Source organism: Haliotis rufescens, unplaced genomic scaffold (assembly GCF_023055435.1).
Source record: "Haliotis rufescens isolate VD_foot unplaced genomic scaffold, xgHalRufe1.0.p SCAF_4, whole genome shotgun sequence".
NCBI classification, from domain to species: domain Eukaryota; kingdom Metazoa; phylum Mollusca; class Gastropoda; order Lepetellida; family Haliotidae; genus Haliotis; species Haliotis rufescens.
Genome location: NW_025964112.1, coordinates 21,810,152 through 21,828,450, shown reverse-complemented (window position 1 = coordinate 21,828,450; position 18,299 = coordinate 21,810,152). Strand labels below are relative to the sequence as shown.

Genomic DNA, 18,299 nt, shown 5'->3' with positions numbered 1-18,299 from the left:
GACTAAACTATCTTTACAAACAATCAACATGCATAAATTCAGGAATACTGAATTTAATTGATTAATGTGGAGGAAAAGAAAACATTTTGATAAAACAAAATCAGTTACCTTCCATATGGAATCCAGTTTGGTTTGACCCATCACATTTGCCATCGTAAGTTCATCAACAAGTTTTCCAAATGCTTCCACATCCGACACAAACTTATTGAGTTCACAACCAGAAGAATAAGGCTCTTTAGGAGGCTCGAAAATGTCTTTATTTTTCCTAGCTTCTTCCTTCTGCTGCTGAATCTCCTGGGCAGTCAACACTTTGGGAGCAATCACAGGGGCAGGAATAGAGGAGTCTTTGGCACTCTCTGGACTGGACGAGAGGATCTCATCCAGAGATGAGCTCTGTCTGGACAGGTTTGGAGGATTGACTAGACCTTGGTTCTGTTGCTGACCAGGATGGAGGGAAGGAGTTTGAGCAGGAGCACCTTGAGGAGGTTGAGTAGGATGCAGGGGAACAGGATGAGACGTTACAGGAGACTGAGGAGCTGGCTGGGAACTGCCTGCTACTTGATTGGGCAGAACTGCTGCTTGTGTTGGTTGAAGAACAGGCTGGTATTGCATTGGCTGTTGTGGTTGTGCTCTGGACATTTGGTTGGTTTGTCCTGTCTGTGGAATAATCTGTTGGTTGAAGCCTTGAGGAGCTGGTGCTCCCTGGCCCACTGGGTAGGTCATTGGAGGCTGGGTAGCTGGTTGAGTGTAGCCTCCAGAAGGTCTCACTGGTTGTTGCTGAGGGTATGATCCTTGGCTCATCTGTGGAGCTTGTTGCCCAGGTACACCCTGCTGGGAGGAATATGTGTTGGGTAAAGTCTGTCCTTGTTGGTTATACTGATACTGACCAACAGAAGTCTGTGGCTGCTGGAAACGCATCTGTTGATTCATCTGTTGCTGGGGTTGCTGATTTACTGATGGCTGCATTCGGTAGCCTTGACTCTGAGGTTGGACTTGTCCTAATGCAGACTGAGCTGGTTGGACATTTGGGTAGTTGGCTTGAGGCCTAATAGGAACAGGTTGAGGACCTCTTGGTTGAGTTTGGTACTGCTGTGCGGCTTGATTTGTAGACTGAGGATACACCTGTGTCTGTGATGGCATTCTTGTCTGTTGGGTTTGCTGGGTTTGGAATGATGGATTATAAGTGTTCATAGGCTGCTTCTGCTGCTGCTGAGAGTAATACCCAGAAGTGGCTGCAACTCCAGGTTGCTGAGGTGGAACGAATGTTTGTGAACTGGCAATAGTTGGCTGTTGCTGTTGCATGTTGTACCCTGCCTGGGTATAAGGGGTAGAAGCCTGTCCTGGGTAATGTTGATAAATTTGCTGCTGGGCTGCAACAGGTTGCTGTTGCTGTTGCATCTGACCTTGACTCTGTGGCCATTTGGCTTGTGGAGTATTTGGCATCTGTCCAGCATAATTAACATTAGGCTGTGTCTGTGTCTGTGATACAGGTGGTTGGCCTGGTTGGCCCTGCCAAGATTGCACATTACTTTGACCAGGCTGTACATTTGATTGCTGTGGCACACTAGGCATTTGATACTGCTGTGCTAATACTGTTTGTGAAGGTCCAACATTTGCTGGACCTTGTGCCATGGGTGCCTGCATCCCGAGTTGAGAACCAGGCTGGGTTTGATTAACTGGGTATGTTTGGTTTGGAGGAAAGGACTGACCCCCAGGTGTTTGTGAAGTCTGACCACCACTGACTTGGGATCCATAATGAGCCTGGGATGAAGCAGGATACTGCTGACTACCATATCCAGTTTGTGATGGAGCAGCCTGGTTAGTAGGAATGGTCCCTGTTTGACTACGGTTGGCTGTTCCTTGTCCAGGTGTCTGATAGTATTGACTTGCAGCTGGCTGCTGGAACTGTTGATAGCCTTGTTGAAACTGGGTCCCAGGTAGCTGCTGATATTGATATTGTGATGGTGTTTGCAGTGGACCGCTCTGTGGAACTGAGGCTGAATACTGACTAGGCTGAGGAGTAGAGGCTGGGGGTGGCCTCTGTAAAACATTAGGCTGCTGTGGCTGCTGTTGAGGAGCCACAGGCTGTTGAGATTGTTGCTGTGGGAGGCCATGATGCTGTGCCTGATGCTGCATTCCTGGATGTGATTGGGAAACTGGTTGTGCTGTGTTCCTTGATTGACCCACCTGTCCAATATTGTGATGTGACATAGCACTTGGTTCACAGCCAACAGATGGCAACATCTGGTCTGCAGAATACTCACTTTGCAAGTTTCGATTTTGATAGTGTGCTATCATGTGATGGTGAGGCTGTCCTTGAGCTTGTCCTACAGAAAACTCTCCCCCTTGTCCACCATGATGGCTGTGTTGGTGAACATTGGGATCACCTTGTGGGCCTTTTGTAGGGGAGATAACTGGTGTTTCCACGGATGACACAGTGCTAGTGCTATCAAACCTTCTTGTTGGATGCTGGGGAAGCTGAGTCATGTTGGGCAAAGAACCATGATAATTCTGACCCATGTTTCCTGCTGCTCCATACCCAGACACCGGTAGGTGTGGGAGGGAAGAAGGCTGGTTATCACTAACACCTCCAGAACCATGACTGCCCTTCATCTGACTGAAGAACCCTTTAGGAAGCTTGGCCAACTGGGCCTGAATCTCAGGAGGGAGGTTGGGGTCTATGCCAGTATCAGGAACACTGGGGACACTAGGGACACTGGGTTGCTGCTGGCTTCGAAGACCATCAGAAGCATCAATACCACCTCCATCTTTCAGCTTGTTGAAGAAGCCTGCGGGAAGTTTCGATAGCTGGGCCGCCACTTCTGGATGAAGACTGGAGTAGTCTATTCCTGCTGGACCTCCACCAGTAGGAACTTGTCTTGCAGGACTACTCCGAGGAGATCCCCCTCTCTGGTGTACTGGAGATCCGGACAGGCTGGATGGTAGAGATCCACCTGGGACATGATCTCCTGGAGAGTCTGGAGGACCTCGGTCTGTAGATTTGGGTCCAAATGTTGCTGGTTTCATGAATGGGAGATAATCTCGGAGTTTGGGACCTTCAAATGAAGGCAAGGTTGTTTCACCAGGTATTGCTGGGATGGGAGCTGGGCCAGGAGCTTGAGCTGAAGCTGGTTTTGGTGCTGCTGGCCTTGAGGGTGCCTCTGGGAAAGACAACATAGTTTCAAGACACATAAAATATACATCCTAAAAAGAAATATACACTGAATCCTTGTTTTGTCATCAAATGTTGATTTAACTGTAGTTCTAGACAAGTTGAGTGCCAGTATTAGACCATATTGCCAATAACGACTGTAGCAGCTGTTAAATAATCTTTATTGATATATATAAGGGGTTGATACAATTCATAGATATAATGTAAACTCATTCTAAAGATTTATTGTTTCAAAGCCAAACATAATGACTTCTTAACATCTATTGATTCTATATCAATACATTTTCTTTTATATCTGAACCAGGCTACACTACATGCTCATGATCAAATAAAGTGGTCACATTATGAGCATGAATATATATGATAAGTGCACACAGTTGTACTCCACAGACAGCAATACTTCAGCTCCATCTGGGTCTGTGAAACCTTGAGCCAAAGATATGATCCACATCATTTGGGTATGAATACACACACTCCTCATTTGAATGGTTCTTTCAACAAAGACTCATACTACAGACCTTTGGCAGCAAACCTCTTAGTGATCTGATCTCTCTCCTCCTGCTGAACCTTGCACACAGATCGACACCGAGTCAGAATTCGACCGACTGTTTCCTCCAGTTTCTTGTAATACTCCAGACCTTTCTGAGACTTCCCCATCAGATCCTCATACACCTCATAGGACTTGATGAGTTCACTGATCCGGGCATCCCGTCTGTAGAGACAGCATAGGTCATTATGGCCTTAACTGAGGTGCTGGGATGAGTGACTGCCAGTCAGCAGTATGCAATTAGGTGGATTAGATGGAGCTGGGCCCAACACAGCCTTGAACATAATATTAACCATGTCATCACATGTCTGTGGGAAGGACACCCGAAACGATGCATGCTAAAGACAATGATCACTTCAGTGAATGGTGTCTACCAGACAAAGGATCACAACCAATGTTCAGTGGATTTTTGATGGTGGCTTATTTGGTGTCATGATAGACTTACCTGGCAATAGATTCACTAGTGGCCTTCCTGATAGTGGCGTATCTAGCGTTGGTATCGGTGAGGGCTCGGAGGATGTTGTCCTGGGCCCCGAGGTTCTGTTGCATAAGGATCACCAGCTTGTCATGTTTCTTCAACTGCTCCTCAAAGATGCTCTGCAGCAAGAAGCCAGTATTTGATTTTTGCCAGGTATGTATCAGTAGTTTCTTTTTATTCTTCACAATTCCAATCAAATTGTAAGTAGGGAAATAACTTACCCTCTCTTCACTCATTTATACATTATTCCCTTCAGAACTAACACACAGCTACACTGGATCCCTTGCAGTAATAAGAAATAGCACACAGCTACCCTGGAACATTTGTTGTAATCGGAAGTAAAACACAGCTACCCTGGAACCCTTGCAGTAATCAGAACTAACACACAGCTAACCAGGATCCCTTGCAGTAATCAGAACTAACACACAGCTACCCTGGAACACTTGTAGTAATCAGAACTAACACACAGCTAACCAGGATCCCTTGTAGTAATCAGAAATAACACACAGCTAGCCTGGAACACTTGTAGTAATCAGAACTAACATAAAACTACCCTGGAACCCTTGCAGTAATCAGAAATAACACACAGCTACCCTGGAACATTTGTTGTAATCGGAACTAATACACAGCTACCCTGGAACCCTTGCAGTAATCAGAACTAACACACAGCTAACCAGGATCCCTTGCAGTAATCAGAACTAACACACAGCTACCCTGGAACACTTGTAGTAATCAGAACTAACACACAGCTAACCAGGATCCCTTGTAGTAATCAGAAATAACACACAGCTAGCCTGGAACACTTGTAGTAATCAGAACTAACACACAGCTAACCAGGATCCCTTGTAGTAATCAGAAATAACACACAGCTACCCTGGAACACTTGCAGTAATCACAGAACTAACACAAAGCTACCCTGGAACACTTGATGTAATCAGAACTAACATAAAGCTACCCTGGAACACTTGCATCAATCAGAACTAACACAAAGCTACCCTGGAACACTTGATGTAATCAGAACTAACATATAGCTACCCTGGAACACTTGCAGTAATCAGAAATAACACAAAGCTACCCTGGAACACTTGATGTAATCAGAACTAACATAAAGCTACCCTCGAACACTTGCATCAATCAGAACTAACACAAAGCTACCCTGGAACACTTTATGTAATCAGAACTAAGATAAAGCTACCCTGGAACACTTGCAGTAATCAGAACTAACACAAAGCTACCCTGGAACACTTGATGTAATCAGAACTAAAATAAAGCTACCCTGGAACCCTTGCAGTAATCAGAACTAACACACCGCTACCCTGGAACACTTTATGTAATCAGAACTAAAACACAGCTACCCTGGAACACTTGCAGTAATCAGAAATAACATAAAGCTACCCTGGAACACTTGATGTAATCAGAACTAACATAAAGCTACCCTGGAACACTTGCAGCAATCAGAACTAACACACAGCTAACCAGGATCCCATGTAGTAATCAGAACTAACACACAGCTAACCAGGATCCCTTGTAGTAATCAGAAATAACACACAGCTACCCTGGAACACTTGTAGTAATCAGAACTAACACACAGCTAACCAGGATCCCTTGTAGTAATCAGAACTAACACACAGCTAACCAGGATCCCATGTAGTAATCAGAACTAACACACAGCTAACCAGGATCCCTTGTAGTAATCAGAAATAACACACAGCTACCCTGGAACACTTGTAGTAATCAGAACTAACACACAGCTAACCAGGATCCCTTGTAGTAATCAGAAATAACACACAGCTACCCTGGAACACTTGTTGTTATCAGAACTAACACACAGCTAACCAGGATCCCTTGCAGTAATCAGAACTAACACAAAGCTACCCTGGAACACTTGCAGTAATCAGAACTAAAACACAGCTACCCTGGAACACTTGCAGTAATCACAGAACTAACACAAAGCTACCCTGGAACACTTGATGTAATCAGAACTAACATAAAGCTACCCTGGAACACTTGCATCAATCAGAACTAACACAAAGCTACCCTGGAACACTTGATGTAATCAGAACTAACATATAGCTACCCTGGAACACTTGCAGTAATCAGAACTAACACAAAGCTACCCTGGAACACTTGATGTAATCAGAACTAACATAAAGCTACCCTCGAACACTTGCAGCAATCAGAACTAACACAAAGCTACCCTGGAACACTTTATGTAATCAGAACTAAGATAAAGCTACCCTGGAACACTTGCAGTAATCAGAACTAACACAAAGCTACCCTGGAACACTTGATGTAATCAGAACTAAAATAAAGCTACCCTGGAACCCTTGCAGTAATCAGAACTAACACACCGCTACCCTGGAACACTTTATGTAATCAGAACTAAAACACAGCTACCCTGGAACCCTTGCAGTAATCAGAACTAACATAAAGCTACCCTGGAACACTTGATGTAATCAGAACTAACATAAAGCTACCCTGGAACACTTGCAGCAATCAGAACTAACACACAGCTAACCAGGATCCCATGTAGTAATCAGAACTAACACACAGCTAACCAGGATCCCTTGTCGTAATCAGAACTAACACACAGCTAACCAGGATCCCCTGCAGTAATCAGCACCAACCATGTTAACCCATAGCTATCCTGGAGACCCAGAAGTAAAAAGAAGATCAGGCCAGAAAGTAACACATGGCTACCCTATGTTCAAAAACTTACATCTTTACTGCCACTATCTTGAGTGACCAGTACGTTTGTGATGTCATCATTCTGGACCTGTGTACGAAGCTCTTCCATCAAATTCTGACGTTGTTTTTTCATCTCATCAACCTTTGACAGAAGCCGCTGAAGTTCCTGTACAAGGGCTTCATCCTCTGGTGCTGAAACAGGTGATGGATGTTAAGGATGGTTAGCAGGTTTTCACTCATAAGCCATTATTATTAATTCCAACTTCGGATTCCTGTGCCTATGTCTGTTGATCCACATTCTGATCACATCCACAAGTCCAGAAAAGGTGATAAATATCCAAATGGATGAAGCATCGTACTACATCAATAATCCGTATTACGTGAGTGACTGAATATTGTCTTCTGCCACAGTCAGCAATACTTCATGGCGACATGAAATTGACACTTTCAAATGTTGAAATAATGACCCCAAACTAAACTGAATGTTTATGAGATTCCATTGTAACAGAAACATGTCACAGCCTCCATGGACTCACTGCACTTACAGTTGGTCAACTCTTGTTTGGGCAGTGTGGCCTGGAGGTCATCTGGTGCTCCGGCCAGCAGGCGGAGGTTGGCAATGTGGACATTCATGGCCTTGTGGAGGTTTTCATTCGACTGGCTGCCCTGTTTGTGTTTCTCACGCTGCATCTCCGTGTCTTTGCGGATCTCAGACAACACAATATTGGGGGCTCGGCTGCCAAATGTTTTCTGTAACAAAAAGATTATTCTCATCAGAAAACATCTATTTCAGGAAAAGTAATACATGCCTAATATCTAAACTTCTGTGGCATATGTATACAGCATCTTGGTCCCTTGATGCCATCACAACACTGACTGTTATTTAAAAACACTTGACCACAAGACCCGCCTTATCTCACTGATAATTGGAAATCCTGCACCATTTGATATTAATTTTATATTCATAAAGTTTGCAAAGTCATTCGCAAAGGCAATCTATAAAATTTAACAATTGATAGTTTCATGACAAATACTTGATACAGAGAGTAAAATGGTGTTGCCAATGAGAGTTCTAGCCATTAAGTCACATGCGGCTGTCTGTCCATTGATATTTATCGTTTAAAATTAATTCAATATTTCTATAGTAATGCAAACATCATTTGATCTGTAAGTGATTTCTGATTGGTTGTTGAATAGGCCACAGAACTGAGTGCTCACACTGGTTTTATTTCTCTTGCATGATTTGCAAACATTTCTCCATGTCATCCCCCAAGTGGCCACAGATTCTTGAACACTCACCTGGAAGTGTTCATCCTGTTTCCTCTCCTCATCCAACAAACCAAAGATTTCTTTCAAGTTGAGCTCCACCTCAGTAGCAGTACCAGCAACAGCTGCAACACAAGGCACACATCTACACAGTGTTTTATTGTGCTAACAAACTGAGTTACCATGCTGCAGTTTAACATGGACACCCCTCTCAAACACAGTATATGAACACCGAGCTGACCAGTCTTTGTTTTATACCTGTAATGCTAGCAGGGTAACAACAAGTACTATCTTTTAACCTATTTTGGTTTGACGCAGCCAGCGGATCAAACCACCACTCTCCGGGCAGATGTTGCATCCACTAGACCACAGAGGTGGTCCTATTTGTGAAGAGGAGATTATAGTTCACAGATTTCTGGACAAAGTATGACCTAGTCATCATCGTAGCCTGTTGTCTGGATTGCTGTTCATGCTATTGACCAGATGAGCTAATTTACAGACCACCGCGATATAGATTTAATAGTGTGGCATAACCTGACCTGCCATGGACTCTATCAGGCTTTGGATGGCGCCAGTTTTGACACTCATGGCTGCACATTTCTCCAGTAGTTCTTGTGGCAGGGGCTCCATCCTCGGCATCAACTTGTGGGGGTCAAGTTGCAGTGACGACATGTATTGTCTGCAAGAAACCAGCATGCTCATATTATCCTGCACTACCACTCTTAACATGATTAAGCGAGACATTAAAACAATATTTCTAAAAAATCAAATTATACACTAAACAAATAATTCCTGCATGATAATACCCTAAGGTGAGTGCTTGACCAATTAGAGTTTGCAATGTTTTCCAAAGTTTTCTTACTCAAGTTCCATGGATTTCTCCTCCACCTCTCCACTGACCTTCCTCAAAAGTTTCGCCTTCTCCTCACTGAAACACAACAACATGCACAGACTGTTACATCAACGTCAGCCATGTATACCATGTAAAGTATGTATACCAAGACACAACAGTTTAATTCAACATACACAATTACTTTTTCAACTTTCACATACTTATATTATGAGCATGGCGATTGAGTTTGCAAATGTACTTAAGATATAGCTAGTGACATCGGCTGGACTCACTAGGACCTTGGCCTCACAGGCAGGAATCCATAATGACACTGTGACAATCACATGACACAACAAAACCTGGTGGCAGTGGGCAATTTATATAAATATCCAAATTGTTTTCTTCTGTCTTCAAAACAAAGTTTACAGATAATTTCTGTTGAGCTCAGAATAACATGTATTTTAAAGCGGTCATCATATTATGCTATGTTAAAAGATGGTACTTGTTGTTACCCTGCCTGGCACTCGGCATTAAGGGGCTGAAAAAAGGACTGGTAGGCTTGGAGTCAGTATACTGTTCCTGAGTGGGGCATACAGTTAAACTGCAGCATGGTATCTCAGTGAGCTAGCACTATAAAATTGTCATAAGTCCAGACTAGTACCAGCAGACAGACACTGACAGACACAGACAGACACAGACACAGACACAGACACACCGCACCGCACCACACCACACCACACCACACCACACATCGCTACAGGAGTGCAATAATCTTGAATGCAACGTTAAACCCCATTTCATGACACAGACACATCACGCCACGCCACGCCACGCCACGCCACGCCACGCCACGCTACGCCATGCTACACACCACACCACACCACACCACACCACACCAGACATCGCTACTGGAGTGCAATAATCTTGAATGCAACGTTAAACCCCATTTCACCTCACATCACCTATCAAACCGGACTGATCAAAGCAATGGTTGTCACTGTTGTCATGAGGACAGCTGAGAGTTGGTGCTTGTGGCAGTGACACCAAACTACTTTCATACACCGCAGACAATTGTGACCATGCGGATCCCATTTGAGTCAACTCTCAGACTATCTGGGATCTGCTGCAGACACTATACAATTCCATCTGCATTACCTGTACACTGATGATGCTTCATGCGCTTCCATTGGCACAAGTTTTTGGAAAATATCCGGACCAGAAATCTCTGGATCTGTTGGGTTGAATGGGATCCCCTTCACCAGTGACGCCCCTGGAAATATGGAAATTTGGAAACTATGAAGTACCACTGTCTTGAAACTGTACCAAATGTCCTCAAGACAAACAATGCATAGAAACTGTACCAAATGTCCTCAAGACAAACAATGCATAGAAACTGTACCAAATGTCCTCAAGACAAACAATGCATAGAAACTGTACCAAATGTCCTCAAGACAAAAGGTGCATAGAAACTGAATCAAATGTCCTCAAGACAAACGATGCATAAAAACTGTACCAAATGTCCTCAAGACAAACAATGCATAGAAACTGTACCAAATGTCCTCAAGACAAACAATGCATAGAAACTGTACCAAATGTCCTCAAGACAAACAATGCATAGAAACTGTACCAAATGTCCTCTAGACAAAAGATGCATAGAAACTGAATCAAATGTCCTCAAGACAAACGATGCATAAAAACTGTACCAAATGTCCTCAAGACAAACAATGCATAGAAACTGTACCAAATGTCCTCAAGACAAACAATGCATAGAAACTGTACCAAATGTCCTCAAGACAAACAATGCATAGAAACTGTACCAAATGTCCTCAAGACAAAAGATGCATAGAAACTGAACCAAATGTCCTCAAGACAAACGATGCATAAAAACTGTACCAAATGTCCTCAAGACAAACAATGCATAGAAACTGTACCAAATGTCCTCAAGACAAACAATGCATAGAAACTGTACCAAATGTCCTCAAGACAAACAATGCATAGAAACTGTACCAAATGTCCTCAATACAAACAATGCATAGAAACTGTACCAAATGTCCTCAAGACAAACAATGCATAAAAACTGAATCAAATGTCCTCAAGACAAACAATGCATAGAAACTACCAAATGTCCTCAAGACAAACAATGCATAGAAACTGTACCAAATGTCCTCAAGACAAACGATGCATAGAAACTGAATCAAATGTCCTCAAGACAAATGATGCATAGAAACTGAATCAAATGTCCTCAAGACAAATGATGCATAGAAACTGAATCAAATATCCTCAAGACAAAAGATGCATAGAAACTGTACCAAATGTCCTCAAGACAAACAATGCATAGAAACTGTACCAAATGTCCTCAAGACAAACAATGCATAGAAACTGTACCAAATGTCCTCAAGACAAACAATGCATAGAAACTGAATCAAATGTCCTCAAGACAAACAATGCATAGAAACTGTACCAAATGTCCTCAAGACAAACAATGCATAGAAACTGTACCAAATGTCCTCAAGACAAATGATGCATAGAAACTGAATCAAATGTCCTCAAGACAAATGATGCATAGAAACTGAATCAAATGTCCTCAAGACAAATGATGCATAGAAACTGAATCAAATATCCTCAAGACAAATGATGCACAGAAACTGAATCAAATGTCCTCAAGACAAACAATGCATAGAAACTGTACCAAATGTCCTCAAGACAAAAGATGCATAGAAACTGAACCAAATGTCCTCAAGACAAACGATGCATAAAAACTGTACCAAATGTCCTCAAGACAAACAATGCATAGAAACTGTACCAAATGTCCTCAAGACAAACAATGCATAGAAACTGTACCAAATGTCCTCAAGACAAACAATGCATAGAAACTGTACCAAATGTCCTCAATACAAACAATGCATAGAAACTGTACCAAATGTCCTCAAGACAAACAATGCATAAAAACTGAATCAAATGTCCTCAAGACAAACAATGCATAGAAACTACCAAATGTCCTCAAGACAAACAATGCATAGAAACTGTACCAAATGTCCTCAAGACAAACAATGCATAGAAACTGAATCAAATGTCCTCAAGACAAATGATGCATAGAAACTGAATCAAATGTCCTCAAGACAAATGATGCATAGAAACTGAATCAAATATCCTCAAGACAAAAGATGCATAGAAACTGAATCAAATGTCCTCAAGACAAACGATGCATAAAAACTGTACCAAATGTCCTCAAGACAAACAATGCATAGAAACTGTACCAAATGTCCTCAAGACAAACAATGCATAGAAACTGTACCAAATGTCCTCAAGACAAACAATGCATAGAAACTGTACCAAATGTCCTCAAGACAAACAATGCATAGAAACTGAATCAAATGTCCTCAAGACAAACAATGCATAGAAACTGTACCAAATGTCCTCAAGACAAACAATGCATAGAAACTGTACCAAATGTCCTCAAGACAAATGATGCATAGAAACTGAATCAAATGTCCTCAAGACAAATGATGCATAGAAACTGAATCAAATGTCCTCAAGACAAATGATGCATAGAAACTGAATCAAATATCCTCAAGACAAATGATGCACAGAAACTGAATCAAATGTCCTCAAGACAAATGAAGCACAGAAACTGAATCAAATGTCTTAAAGACAAACAATGCATAATCTTGAAATGGAAAACTTTGGTTCTTGAAGCTAATTTTTCATAGCTAAAACAAAATACTTTCAACCATGTTCATTGTGTTGAGGAGCATGTTCCAAACAAAGCCTATTCAACATGTTTACAAACAAATTCACTTACCTTTTATTTCTGGCAGACTGTCTAATGCAGGAACTTTTTCATGGTACACAAAATCATTGTCTTTTTTGGCCGAGTTGAATCTGAAAAGTAGAACAACATCCAATTCACATGTAAATACAGATATATTTTTCTAAATTATGATTGCTTTCCTGATTGGTTTCCTGATCACTAACTGGTCAACTCCTACCCATCAATACATTAACACTGATTGACAAAATTAAAAAACATCCTTGGAACTTTGTTTTGATAATACAGTTCATATTAAATGTTACTCATGGTCAATCCTGTGAGATTGTCCCCATCTTCCAGTTTATAACACAAACCAAAGTCCTGAATCAATTTAATTAGTTGAAATTGGGTTTTAAACACAGCTTTAAACAGAATCTCAGTTATCATAGACAGTTATCACCAAGGTGAGGATGCCAAGCACTGATAAGATGTTTATAACGTTCATAGACAAAGAATTAGGGAAAGACTGTCAATCGTGATTCATCCTGTTGTGTATCCTGGGGCTACTTGGCCACCAAGACCCTCTCTGTGTAGACAATCTCTGTATGTTACTATTGTTACCGGTTACTTACTTTCCTCCAACTACATCTTGAGCAAATTTCAGAGCATCTTGGACTTCAGGAACCTCATTCTGTGAACACAAGGCATCGATATGTCAGCATTAGAAGGTAGTCTTACAAGTACAAGATCAGATATTATATTATAACTACACTATTATCATATACTTCTGATTAGTTTTCCAAGAATATAAACATATAAATAAAAAATAAAAAAGACCACATTCACACCATGTTTTCTAGACTTCAATCAGAGCCATTTACAGTACAAAGATCAAACATTTACACAAATACAGCAAACAGACAAACAATAACACCCAAAGCCAGGACAGAAGGAGTAAATATGATTACCCGTCTTATTTCAATATTTCCACAGCAACTCGTTACTTACACTCAAATGTCAATGTGATAGTGAACAGCTGATGATTGATTTTGTGAAATGAATGATATACGAAAGTATTGGATCTGTGTTGGTGGGCTTAACAACAAAAACATGATTTAATTAACAAACAGGCCGAAAAAAGGAAACTATCAAAAACAGTATGACTGTAACAAAAAAAGAAAACAAACTGTGCAAGATGCACGGTTGTGCGAGTTTGAATGAATGGAGATGAATGTAGATGGCGGGGATTTTGTACAGTTTGCCATAAGTTACAACTGAGAACATAAAACTTGATGAAATTTAACAGGGCAAGTGTAAATATTGCAGGACAAGTACAAATATCATCTACTTGCCCTGCAGGACAAGTTGGTTTTATGAAATTTTTGAAGCCCTCCCATTGTCTACTGACTGTTGTTGGAAGATTTTCAGAATCTTGAATGACCCTGACCTTGGCTAGTTTCATGCTCTCGTTGAGTTTGTCGTGACTGGCCTGGAAGTACGCCAGTCTCTCTCCCATTTTCTGCTGGTCCTCTGACTGCCGCCCCATGTAGTAGAACGTGATGCACTGGTAGAAACACACCTTTAACTCCATACGCTTCCTCCAGTCCTGACAGAGAAACATTCATGGTCAAGATCATCCCAGTCAGTCAGACACAACACACTACAACTCCATACACCAGTCCTGGGACAGAGAAACACTCATGGTCAAGATCATCCCAGTCAGTCAGACACAACACACTACAACTCCATACACCAGTCCTGGGACAGAGAAACACTCATGGTCAAGATCATCCCAGTCAGTCAGACACAACACACTACAACTCCATACACCAGTCCTGGGACAGAGAAACACTCATGGTCAAGATCATCCCAGTCAGCCAGACACAACACACTACAACTCCATACACCAGTCCTGGGACAGAGAAACATTCATGGTCAAGATCATCCCAGTCAGTCAGACACAACACACTACAACTCCATACACCAGTCCTGGGACAGAGAAACACTCATGGTCAAGATCATCCCAGTCAGTCAGACACAACACACTACAACTCCATACACCAGTCCTGGGACAGAGAAACACTCATGGTCAAGATCATCCCAGTCAGTCAGACACAACACACTACAACTCCATACACCAGTCCTGGGACAGAGAAACACTCATGGTCAAGATCATCCCAGTCAGTCAGACACAACACACTAAAACTCCATACACTTTCCCCAGTCCTGGGACAGAGAAACACTCATGGTCAAGATCATCCCAGTCAGTCAGACACAACACACACCAACTCTGATGGAGTATATATGATATACAGTACCCTGAGCCACTGATGGAGTAAACATGATGTACACTACCCTGTCAGACTGCAACTGAGGTCAGAGTAGAGAGATCAAAAGTTTCTTTCCCATCAGACAACTGTGCCCCTGAAGGTCAGCTTGTAACACCCTCAGCTCACCTTGTAGCACCTGGAGCTAACGATGCCCTCTTGGTTGCATGTCTCGAGATTCTTGATGGCTGTCCTGTAGAAGTCTACCACCTGGGCAGACACCTTGGCTGTGATGGTGTTCTTCCGACTGTCAATCATCGACTTCTCCAGAATACATTCTTGACCTTGAGCCTGTAGGTTTTTTAAGATTGTTTAATAAATATGTAAATTTAACTATAGCACAATCCAAAGCAAGGGTGACAACATATTTTGAAAACCTGAAAATTCTTAACTTAAAGAGTCATAAAGTAACACTTGAGAGTCAGACACTTTATCACGCACTGTGACAACGATTTAGCTACTTGTCTGATTGTAAGATTAAAATCAATTGTTTAACTTTCTGAGTTCTGTGAAAGGAGTGCTAGCATGGTTAGTACACAGTTTTGTCCTAATATTATGCACCATATCACAGAAGAAAGCCCTATTTGATTGTGTGTTTCCTAGCCTGGGTGCTAGCTGTGCAGATCCTGGTGTGTTCATCATGACAACTTACCAGCATGAGACTGACATGAAATGTAAGCAGCTCATGTGACATGTCTGTGCTCATTGCCGAACTCCCGAAATAGTCTCGAAGATGTTCAAATGCCCACGCTGCACACTGGAAATGTGTGCATGACACTTTCATACCCTGAAAAGATTTTGATTTGTAAACTTACAAAAAGAAAGCTTTGACAATAAACATGTTAAAAATGTTTCACGTGCTAACAAAAGTATAAAAAGACCACCTCAACATGCTCAAATTATCTGTTCACATAAAGGACTTAGGCATCTCAGTTAATTATATTGGTTTGGGAATGTGAAAGGTTGGTTATGGATCTGGTATGGAATGGGTGGGTTTGGGAATGTGAGGGGTGGGTTTGGGTATGTGACGGATGGGTTTGGGTATGTGAGAGATGGGTTAGGCATGTGAGGGAGGGTTTGGGGAATGTGAGGGAGGGTTTGGGAATGTGAGGGAGGGTTTGGGAATGTGAGAGATGGGTTAGGCATGTGAGGGAGGGTTTGGGAATGTGAGAGATGGGTTAGGCATGTGAGGGAGGGTTTGGGGAATGTGAGGGAGGGTTTGGGGAATGTGAGGGAGGGTTTGGGAATGTGAGAGATGGGTTAGGCATGTGAGGGAGGGTTTGGGAATGTGAGGGGTGGATTTGGGAATGTGAGAGATAGGTTAGGCATGTGAGGGAGGGTTTGGGAATGTGAGGGAGGGTTTGGGAATGTGAGGGAGGGTTGGGGAATGTGAGGGGTGGGTTTGGGTATGTGAGGGATGGGTTAGGCATGTGAGGGAGGGTTTGGGAATGTGAGGGAGGGTTGGGGAATGTGAGGGAGGGTTGGGGAATGTAAGGGGTGGGTTTGGAAATGTGAGGGGAGGGTTAGACATGTGAGGGAGGGTTTGGAAATCCGAGGGGGGGTGGGGTGGGTATGTGAGGGGGGGTTTGGGTATGTGAGGGGGGGTTTGGGAATGTGAGGGGGGGTTTGGGTATGTGAGGGAGGGTTTGGGTATGTGAGGGGGGGTTTGGGAATGTGAGGGGGGGTTTGGGTATGTGAGGGGGGGTTTGGGAATCCGAGGGGGGGTTTGGGTATGTGAGGGGGGTTTTGGGTATGTGAGGGGGTGTTTGGGAATGTGAGGGGGGGGTTGGGAATGTGAGGGGGGTTTGGGTATGTGAGGTGGGGTTTGGGTATGTGAGGGAGGGTTTGGGTATGTGAGGGGGGTTGGGGAATGTGAGGGAGGGTTGGGGAATGTAAGGGGTGGGTTTAGAAATGTGAGGGGAGGGCTAGACATGTGAGGGGGGGTTTGGGAATGTGAGGGGGGTTTGAGTATGTGAGGGGGGGTTTGGGTATGTGAGGGGGGGGTTGGGTATGTGAGGGGGGGTTTGGGTATGTGAGGGGGGGTTGGGGAATGTGAGGGGGGGTTTGGGTATGTGAGGGAGGGTTTGGGTATGTGAGGGGGGGTTTGGGTATGTGAGGGGGGGTTTGGGTATGTGAGGGGGGTTTTGGGTATGTGAGGGAGCTTGGGAATGTGAGGGGGGGTTTGGGAATGTGAGGGGGGGTTTGGGTATGTGAGGGGGGTTTGGGTATGTGAGGGGGGTTTTGGTATGTGAGGGGGGGTTTGGGAATGTGAGGGGGGGTTTGGGAATGTGAGGGGGGGTTTGGGAATGTGAGGGGGGGTTTGGGTATGTGAGGGGGGGGTTGGGTATGTGGGGGGGGGGGGGAATGTGAGGGGGGTTTGGGTATGTGAGGGGGGGTTTGGGTATGTGAGGGGAGGGTTAGAAATGTGAGGGAGGGTTTGGGAATGTGAGGGGTGAGTTTGGGTATGTGAGGGATGGGTTAGGCATGTGAGGGAGGGTCTGGGAATGTGAGGGGGGGTTCGGGAATGTGAGGGGGGGTTTGGGTATGTGAGGGGGGGTTTGGGTATGTGAGGGATGGGTTAGGCATGTGAGGGAGGGTTGGGGAATGTGAGGGAGGGTCTGGGAATGTGAGGGATGGGTTAGGCATGTGAGGGAGGGTTGGGGAATGTGAGGGAGGGTTTGGGAATGTGAGGGGTGGGTTTGGGAATGTGAGGGGGGATTTGGGTATGTGAGGGGGGGTTTGGGTATGTGAGGGGGGGGGTTGGGTATATGAGGGATGGGTTAGGCATGTGAGGGAGGGTTGGGGAATGTGAGGGGTGGGTTTTTTCTGATGAGTTTGCGGAACAATAAATATTAAGGAAATCGTGAAGTGTTGGGATTGTCATGTTATGAAGACATGTTGAAACACCAACCAAACCTTGATACCTTCTTTTCATGATATATATACACCCATGGTGAAAATCCAAATCAATTTCTAATTACAAGGCTGTGTTGTCATAGACTGTTATCGGACTGATCAGCTATTGTCACACGCAAGTAAATATTCAGAACCTCCCATGAGCAACGAAATCTTAGTTTTGAGGTATATTGCACATGCACTAACAAGCTAAGTTGTACACTTCTGTGTATGTTTTTTGGCAAAGTTTCACAAAAAGAACTTGTGCAATCACAAGGATATCCTTTTAACAGTCAACAGTTTTTCAACTTTCTTCGGCGCCATATTCCATATGTGTTGCACA

The 18,299-nt window shown here is 43.3% G+C and overlaps 1 protein-coding gene across 2 annotated transcripts in view; it reads right to left on the bottom strand.

Moving 5' to 3' along the window:
- The window catches only part of LOC124132158 (tyrosine-protein phosphatase non-receptor type 23-like), a 45,104-nt gene that overhangs the window by 15,207 nt on the left and 11,598 nt on the right, over positions 1-18,299 (bottom strand). For both annotated transcript variants that reach the window (XM_046495899.2, XM_046495900.2), the window contains 14 exons: positions 15,714-15,848; positions 15,191-15,352; positions 14,182-14,340; positions 13,367-13,425; positions 12,786-12,865; positions 10,139-10,253; positions 9,014-9,079; positions 8,691-8,830; positions 8,185-8,276; positions 7,431-7,635; positions 6,917-7,077; positions 4,165-4,316; positions 3,691-3,884; positions 109-3,161 (listed from right to left, as the gene is read on the bottom strand). In XM_046495899.2, the coding sequence (XP_046351855.2) occupies positions 109-3,161; positions 3,691-3,884; positions 4,165-4,316; positions 6,917-7,077; positions 7,431-7,635; positions 8,185-8,276; positions 8,691-8,830; positions 9,014-9,079; positions 10,139-10,253; positions 12,786-12,865; positions 13,367-13,425; positions 14,182-14,340; positions 15,191-15,352; positions 15,714-15,848 (4,773 nt within the window). The remainder of the gene's footprint in view (positions 1-108; positions 3,162-3,690; positions 3,885-4,164; positions 4,317-6,916; positions 7,078-7,430; positions 7,636-8,184; positions 8,277-8,690; positions 8,831-9,013; positions 9,080-10,138; positions 10,254-12,785; positions 12,866-13,366; positions 13,426-14,181; positions 14,341-15,190; positions 15,353-15,713; positions 15,849-18,299) is intronic.